The sequence below is a fragment of the Plutella xylostella genome, chromosome 13 (assembly GCF_932276165.1).
Source record: "Plutella xylostella chromosome 13, ilPluXylo3.1, whole genome shotgun sequence".
Classification (NCBI taxonomy): Eukaryota; Metazoa; Arthropoda; class Insecta; order Lepidoptera; family Plutellidae; genus Plutella; species Plutella xylostella.
Genome location: NC_063993.1, coordinates 2,443,426 through 2,452,631, shown reverse-complemented (window position 1 = coordinate 2,452,631; position 9,206 = coordinate 2,443,426). Strand labels below are relative to the sequence as shown.

At 40.0% G+C, this 9,206-nt stretch overlaps 1 protein-coding gene across 1 annotated transcript; it reads left to right on the top strand.

Annotated features, from left to right (window-relative positions):
- The first annotated feature begins 4,285 nt into the window (after positions 1-4,285).
- Positions 4,286-8,619, top strand: LOC125489322. Its single transcript, XM_048624860.1, has 4 exons — positions 4,286-5,437; positions 6,862-7,104; positions 7,281-7,406; positions 8,229-8,619. The coding sequence occupies exons 1-4, from the start codon at positions 5,427-5,429 to the stop codon at positions 8,602-8,604; spliced, it is 756 nt and encodes a 251-aa protein (XP_048480817.1). The 5' UTR covers positions 4,286-5,426; the 3' UTR covers positions 8,605-8,619.
- The last annotated feature ends 587 nt before the right edge of the window (positions 8,620-9,206 follow it).

Below are 9,206 nucleotides of genomic sequence, written 5' to 3'. Positions count from 1 at the left end.
CTTTATCTGTAAGCGGCTGAATTGCGGCGAAATCGGCGCCCGTCAGACCAAGGGTTATTCGTAAAAGTTTACCGATTTATTGAATAGGATGGTATACATAGTTTTGCGATCTTAATTGTTAGTTTGTTTAGTGTGTTTTAAGGTGTGAATTTGTTATTCATAAGACTATTTTGATACATGTTTTTTGTACAATATACGTGTGATTGCTCTAGTGATTTGATTGTTTTGTTTCGCGTCACTCACAGTCTGCGGGTACGAAACTTGCGACAAGCGAAGTGACGGGGCGGTATGGTTTCTGACATAACGCTATATTTTTTAATGCATTTGATTACATCGCCGTCGCACCGTCTTCGCTCCGCCCGTCGCAAGGTTCGTACCCGCAGCCACAGAGCCTCGCGTCAGTGTAAGAGCACACGGTACACTCATAGTACTCACGATGCCGTGCAAGACATCTATTGGCTGAATCGGAGCATTAAGTTTACTATCTGTATAGCACTAGGTACTGAGCCTTTAAGGATCGTCATACTGAACGAGCATGCAGCATTTAGAATAAAGAACTTATGAGTACCGCTCTTCTTCGTCCACGGTACACGGAACAAGCCAGGCATCTCGTGGGAGATGATCGATTTCATAGGCCAGATTAAATCCGTAGTTAACATTGGTCAAAAAACGCAACCATTAGTTATAAAACAAAAAAAAGTATGCTCTTGTCTCGCTTGATAGCTGATTGCAGCTCCGGCTACGCACTCGGGCGCTCAAAGAGTATTAGGTTCCGTCCTGAGTGGGTACTCTCAGCTCTTCTGTAACTCTATATTTTCAACTTTCTTTGCACAGAGATTGGCTCGTTCGATCGGTTGATTCTACTACTTACTTAACTGATTTGAATGAAATGTTTTATTTCCTTTTAACCTATATATTTTAGGTTGATAGGTTGCAAGCTATTAACATCAGAGTAGGTGTCCGATATACATATTAAGATAGAATGTATATTATTTTATTGGGTATCCAACATTCTTGCGGCAATCGAACAACAGCGCTAAATAATACGCAAATATATTTTCCAGGTAAGTATAAATAATTTTATTATTCGCAATGCAATGGTAAGTGTTCTTTAAACTACACTCGCGAGCAACCAAATCGACTCAAGCCTTCACGGCGCACATATACATTGATTTTCCTAAAACGATAAATGGTAAATATAAAAGTGATATGTCATTCGAAAGCTGAAGAATTAGGCTTTCAATTAAGATCAATACCATAAAAAAAAACTAAGCGCAGATTTAATGACGCATTTTAATTGCCCGTCAGTGTTAATTACCTCATTAGGAATCCACGCCTTGCGCTACCTGATCCCGCTATAAAACCTTTCCACATCCGGTGTACCTTATCAGTCGCTTGTTGCAAGTTGACCGGTACACATCTCGTTGCATTGTATTCCTTGTTTTCGCAAACCCATGGATACCACACCAGAAGAAGCTGCTCAAGTTGTTGCCTTGCTGCAACAAGGGTTAAGTCAGCGAGCAGTCGCTGCCCAGCTCCACTTGAGCCAGTCTGCTGTATCCCGAGTATACAGACGGTTCCAAGAGACTGGTGCCTTCAATCGAAGACCAAGAACGGGCCGCCACCGCTGCACTTCAGAGAGAGACGACCGCTTCATTGTCTCAACCTCGCTGCGCAATCGACACCTTACGGGCGTTGATGTGCAGCAAGAACTGAGACGTGTACGACAAGTGGCTGTCAGCGAGTGGACAGTGAGAAGACGCTTGAAGGAAGCCAACTTGACACCAAAAAGACCTGCATCAGGCCCCAAATTGACTGCAGGCCACCGACAAGCGCGTCTTCAGTTTGCTCGAGAGCATCTCGATTGGAGCATTGCGCAATGGCGGTCGGTCCTGTTTACTGATGAGTGCAGAGTGTGTCTGCATGGCAGTGACAGGAGAGGCCGGGTCTACCGGCGTCCGGGGGAACGATTTGCCCAATGTTGTTTCGCTGAAACAGTAGCATATGGCGGCGGTTCCTGCATGATGTGGGCTGGTATTTCTCTAGAGGGAAAAACCGCACTTGTTTTCGTGCCTGGAGGCGGCCGAGGAGGCGGGTTAACAGCTGATCGGTACATCACCGACATTCTACTCGGTCATGTTGTGCCCTATGCAGAATTTGTCGGTGAAGACTTCGTGCTAATGCACGACAATGCCCGCTGCCACACGGCACGAGTCAGTCGGCAGTTTCTGAGAGAGAAGGAATTGCGCACGATGGACTGGCCTGCGCTCAGTCCTGACCTGAATCCCATCGAACACTTATGGGACGAGCTCAAAAGAAGAGTTCGGGCCAGGAATCCAGTCCCTGCAAGCGTGGACGAGCTGAAGACAGCTTTATTAGAGGAGTGGGACGGCATTCCTCAGGAAACTGTCAAAAAGTTGATAAGGTCTATGAGAAACAGGCTGCAGGCTGTAATTAGGGCAAGAGGGGGCAATACAAAGTATTGATTTAAATAAATAAATTTTTATCTTAACATTTTTTGTTTAATTTGTATAATACGATACCCATACCCTTTTTTCCTAAATTCCCGTTTTTCCTACAATTGCGTTCAGACATCATTTATTTCAAAAATGATGAATGGATTTCAATAATAATGATATCAAATTAAAGCTGACATCTTAAGCTTTTAAATGACATATCATTTTTATTATTTCTATTCATAATTTTACTTGTATTAATGTATGTTTGCGCCGTCAAGGCTTGAGTCGATTTGGTTGCTCGCGAGTGTAGTTTATCCGTTTGTTGCCATTACAGATAGCCATCGTATGTATATTTAAAAAAATCCCCTTGGCCTCTTCAGGGTGTCCCGTAAATAGTAAACCAGTCATTGAACAACAAAAGATGTTCAGATTGACCCCCTGAGTCGCCCCCTTTCCGTTAGTGCACTATTTACGGGACACCTGTATAACCAGCTACGACTACAGGCTGATGATGAGGGCATTCATTTGTTTCGGCCTGCGGTAAGGAGCCGACACGCGTGGAATAATACTCGAGCTCGCCGACACTTCATAGAATAATTCATACCTTGCTGATGGCCTTTTCTAAAGATGCTTTTTGTTATTCCAGAACACTGCAATATAATGACGTTGGAGGATACTTGCAAGCAAAGTGGTTAACTAGAACCGAATTGTTTGTATTTCTAGTCGTGTTATCGAGTCAAATTAATAACTTTTCTTTCTGATACATTCAACAGAACAGTGGGTAATTATCAAACAGATTGATACATCTTGTACGGGTTATATGTTTATTATCCAATTAATGTTCTAATGAAGATAGAATTTTGAGATGGGTGCTTTAAAGTAGTTAAACATTGTAGCCTTGTACAGATGCTTGTGGTGACCCAATATTTTTTTTAGAGTAAATTGTTTCTTAGTTTCTTCGATGAATTTTAACTACCATTTTCCCAATTTCACCTAACAGTCATTAACATGCTACGTGCTACGAGCTACGTGTGGCTACGGTGCTACGTGCAACGGCAAAGCAAATAGCTGCACTGAAACTAACTGAACTCCCTCTGCTCCTCTCCAAGTGTAACTGAAACACTTTGTAGCAGTTTGCTACGCCGTAGCTCGTAGCACCGTAGCCACGCGTAGCTCGTAGCATGCTAGCGTGGTTCAGGCTTTCAGGTTTCAGTCGTGTCGGGCGCGCGGAGCCGGGCGGACGTGTGGCGTCTCGCGGCTCTACTCGCAGGCTCGCGCGGCGCGAGAGCGGCAAACTGACCGTCAACACTTCAGCCAAGGTATGAATGTATGTCTCTTGAGATACTGACAACAATTTCTAAGTTGTAGTTATACTGGTAAAGTTAGTTATAGAAGTTTATAAGACTTGAACTTTCAAAATACTTTGACTTATAGGTATTATTTTCACTATACGCCGTATGCATTTTATAGGGTAGTAGTGAATTATTGGGAAGTCTATCCCACTCTGCGTTCGCTCCGCCGCCGCGCGCTTCGCGCGTCGTCGTCGCTCACTTGAGTGTGATAGCCTTCCCAATAATTCATTATCACACGGCGACAATGGATCAGACTGGGACGGAATGGGAGAGACTTCCCAATGTGTTTTTAATTTAAAGAACATGGCACGCACGGCTTTGGTCTTAATACAGAGTGGGATACACTTCCCAACGTTTTGATTATGAGGTTTAGTAATTTTTAGATACCTGCATTACATGCACACTACATATTTAATACACAATCGCAATGGAATTTCAGTAGGTACACAACGCACACACACGCACAGTCTATTACATACATGACTCTAGTTGGTCAGTGTTGGCTGTGTGATGTTGAAGATTCCGGGTTAGAATCCCAGCCGGGGCAGATATTTGTTTATAACCAATAAGTGTTTGATCTCGGTGTTGGATGTTAAGTGTGAATTAAGTATGATGTTTGTATTGTATGCCTATGAATAAGTGTTCTTGACGACCCTACATTCATAAAAAATACAACGTCTTAAGAATACAAATAATTAAATTAAGTCGGATGGCACAGTGGTTAGTAATTCTAACTGTTGTGTCGAGGGTCCTGGGTTTGGTCTCCGGCCGGGGTAAATATTTGTTTTAATCATAGATAAGTATTTATTCTCAGGTTTTGGATGTGTCGAAAAATGACAATAGGCTTGCCCGCTCTTACATTGGGTTTCTAAACATCTCTGCCTACTCATAAGGGGGTACAGTAGTAGAAGGCGTGTGTGTGTGTGTTTATGTGCATGTATATGTGTAAGTGGGTACTCAAGAAATCTTGAATGCGTAAAACACAAAAAATATATACCTACTCAGAGCAGAGATTACAATCTTATGATTAAGTAAAGATGACTGACGAATCTATTAAGTACCTACGTCACCTTTTCAGTTAAAACCATTTAGGCTATATACCTACATAATAATACTCAAAAATAAGTACTTTAAAACATGACCCTCCTTCTGACATAGTCAGGAATACACAGACTAGGTTCATTAGCATAAATTATGTTCCCTCATAGACCTATACTTACACAACTAGTAACTTGAATATTAAATCGAATATAGAATATTATCTATCATATACTGTACATAAAATAATTTAATAAAATGTGTTCCCTTTTTTTATTACCTAAGTCTGGAAAGTAGTGGGGAACCCAAGACATCTATTTTGCTAGTCTACCACCGTAACCACTAGACCAACGAAGCATTCAATATTATAATTTAGTTCCCATCAACACACAATTATTGTCAGCAGTTTTAATGTTAATTATTGTGAAGCAGTGGCGGCGCGGCGGCATAAACTCTTATTACAAAAGTATGATATTTCATGGCGGCGGCGCCGACGACGGCGGCGGGGCGGCGGGGGAGGGGCTCACGTGTAAAATTTATGCATTGATATCAAGTTTACCCGTGTGACCTGAAAATCATGAACGTAAGGTAAGTATTTTTTATGACTAGCTGTTGCCCGCGTCTTTTAAAGTATGGAACCAAAAAACAAAAATAGGTTTAATTTCATTAAGTTCCCTTAAATGCAAATGAGAATTTTATTATTACTATAATGTGTACTAACTTTATGGTATAGTTTAATGATTGATAGTGTAGTCAAATGAATTAAATAGTAATAAAAATATTTACCTGCATAGTTACATGTAAAAAGCTTATTTCATTATTATTAATTTTATTACAAAACATTACATTGTCGAACCATAAGCCTTTATTCTACAGGGTGTTGCAAAATTGGTATACTAAGCCGAAACCTACATGTGCAGCATGGTATATCTAAGCCCAAAACTGAAATCAGAATTTGGAAATTCGCGAAAAAAAATATTCATTCTCCATAGTAAAAAGTCACGTGACCAACATAGTTTTTATGGAAAAATTTTTTTTTTTCGCGAATTTCCAAATTCTGAAATCAGTTTCAGGCTTAGATATACCATGCTGCACATGTAGGTTTCGGCTTAATATACCCTTTTTGCAACACCCTGTAGAGGGCTAGGTGGACGCACCGGTTTACCTCAACTCGATCTATAAGTTTGTAATAAAACAATCAGATCAAAATAATATAATTAAACACTTATGTCTTGTACCTACCAATGTACTCCCATACGGCCCATGCGGGGTAGGAGGCCGGGGTGCATACGGTGAGCCTATTACCATTTTTCGGAAACATCCAAGACCCGATACAGCGAATCGAACCTGGGACCTTTGGCGCTTTAGTCAGTGAACTAACCGCTGCACCATTGTAACAAAACAACTATAATAATAAAACCAGATGGGTGTTTAATTAGCGGGTTAGGGAACGTGTTGATCTAAACTAACGGTTGTATCGAGAGGGGTTGATTGGTAAATTAATATAAAATAGGTTCTTACTTCATTTAAGTATCAATCTATTCTGGAATGAGTATTATTTATGTACTATCTAATATATTTTTTATAACTATACAGCAATGTTACATAAGCTCACGCGTTTCATTACTCTAGAGGGGTAGGCAACTAAGAAGATTTAACTGTTTGTCAATTTATGAGATTCAATCATCTTTCGTGGTTAGGACCGGAGGGTTACTTTTTTCATCAAAACCATACTTTGTACGTGCTTAAAATTTAGATGTGAACGTATGATACCTACAGCAGCCATGAGTGGTCCATTAAGCATTCCAAATAGAGTAAATTCTATACTGGTTTGACTAAATTACCAAATTATGAAATGAGGTGACACGTGTATAATTTTATTATTCCCCCACCACTAGGTAAGAATAAACGCTAGCAGAACCTAAAGCAATAAAGTTCAATATAGTGTGATTTTCTTTTTTGCACACGCATCAGTTTGCATTGTTATAAAACAGTAATTTACGCAATCATAGCGTTCATTTCTGCCTGCGCGCTTCAATCAAGCATCCATCCTGTTGCACCGTGTGTCGCTACCATACCCCGCCCCGCACCGCGCCGCGCCCCCCGCAGACACCCGTGCCGTACCACTGCCACCGCCGCCGCCGCCACCGCCACCGCCGCCGCCGCCGCCGCCCACCGCCCGCTGCCTCCGCGCCTAGCCAGCCTATAGTGCCGCCTGCATCAACTCAAGCAAACAAGCTCTATCTTTGTAAAATGTTAGTAAGTATTTTTGGAACGTTTTTATTTTTTTTGAATGTTTAACTACATCCCCATTTAAATTATAATGGATTCTGTTGTATTTATCTTGTAATTTAATGTCCTGTCATAATTTAATTACTTCATCATCAAGTCGTGGGAACCTACTTTAATACTTTTATTATTCACTTTTCAGGTCTGATTCTGAGTGCGAATCATTTGTTGCGCAAGACGCCGCCACCGCCGCAGCGAAGAAGAAGCCAGCAGCGAGCAAGAGGAAGTCGAGCGCAAGTGCATCGAGTACCTCAAGCAGTACCAACAAGTAAGATCACTATATTATCATTTATTTACTAGAGTAGGTTATAATTTTTTTATGAGAATTAAAATAATAATTAATAAGTATATCAACACGCTAATTTTACCTCAATCAATCAGTAATATTGATTTGCATTGATTCTAAGTTTAGCTAATTTCATACAGTTATGTTTTAAATCATTTAAACAGTAAAAAAATTTAATGATACGATAATAATAGGAGTTAATTCACATATTTTTATGACAACAATCACTTTTTCTATAGTTAAATAACATACCTACAGACGAATTGAGAACCTCCTCCTTTTTGAAATCGGTTAAACACTATTTTAAATAAGAACTCAGTGCTGTGCTATCACAGCTTTTGCTAACACATTACTACTATATACTTATATATTTTTATTAAGAACTTGGACTGGCTAGGTTTTTGACTAAATGATAACAATTACGAAGACTTAAAATTCATAAATTAAATATATAAAATAAAGCTCAAATCTCGACCGGGGTAGATATTTGTTTGATAAGAATATTTGGTGCTCATGTCTTTGATAGTAAATATTTGTATTGTATGGTATTGATATATCCAACCCGCCTGCTAGGTGTGGAGATTATGCTCATAACCCTCCTGCAGTTATTTTTGTGTGTAATGAAATTGAGGACTGTTGAGATTCATTGGATATTTATTTATATATTGTTTACATAAGTAAGACATCATAAAATTTAATTAAACTAAACAATCAAAAATACCTACTTCAAAAATGACTGTGATGTTTAATTTGTGTATTTAGCGAGCAAAGTAAATATATATACTTATATATTATTTTTTTCAGGTCCCAGAAAAAAAAGAAAACTGTGGATGTGTTCGGACTCTGCAACGAGGACGAATACAACGAATGCGTGTTGCAGTCGAAGACTCTACCATCATTCGTTGTGAATCGCGTGGCCAACGGTAACCAGCGGCGGGTTGGCAGCACATCCGGCGAATTCTATGCGGAGCTGAAAGTCTACGCGCGCCACGACGCTGAGGAAGCTCCCAAGGACACCCGCTGGACAAAGGCCTTGCTCCGACTAAACTGCTACCTTGAAGAGGGCTCACCGCAGTGGAAGCTGTTGCATCGCTTCGTGAAAGAGGCCGGTACACTCTTCGAGGACTGTGTACCGTCATTTTATAACCCCGACTTGGTTAAAATTAAACAGGCCGACTGAGGCAATTTTACTATATATTTCCATATTTTTATTTTTCCTATTGGGTACTTATATGTGGTATTAAATATTATTTTGGTATTGGTATAATTACAGGTAAACGTGGTATTGGATATTATTTTGGTATTGGTATAGGTATAGGTACAGGTAAATAAAGCTACAGCTAATTTTTTAATTAGTCTGTGTATGTTACTTTGTAAATTCTGAGTTAGTTAGGTACTAGGTAACTTCAATATTTTTGTCAGTCAATCTATCCCTAAGCTTGAAGTCTTCTTCAGTCTATAGAATTCCACTGCTGGACGTAGGACTTTTCGCATCCAATCTATTACCAGACACCTTTTGCAAGTAGTCATCCTTCGTCCTACACTACGTTTGTCTAGTCGCGGTCTCCACTCCCGAACACGTTTACAGCTTTGAAGTTTTTTTTACAAATTTTATAGACACATATTTAGCGTGAAGGAAAATATCGTGAGGAGACCTGTGTGCATAATTAGATACCTCAAGACCACTTTAAATCAGACTCGGTGAGAGAAGGCTTTTGTCGTGCTTGGTGGCTTGGTGGTTTATAGTACCTATAAATTGCAATAATATATACCCATATAAGT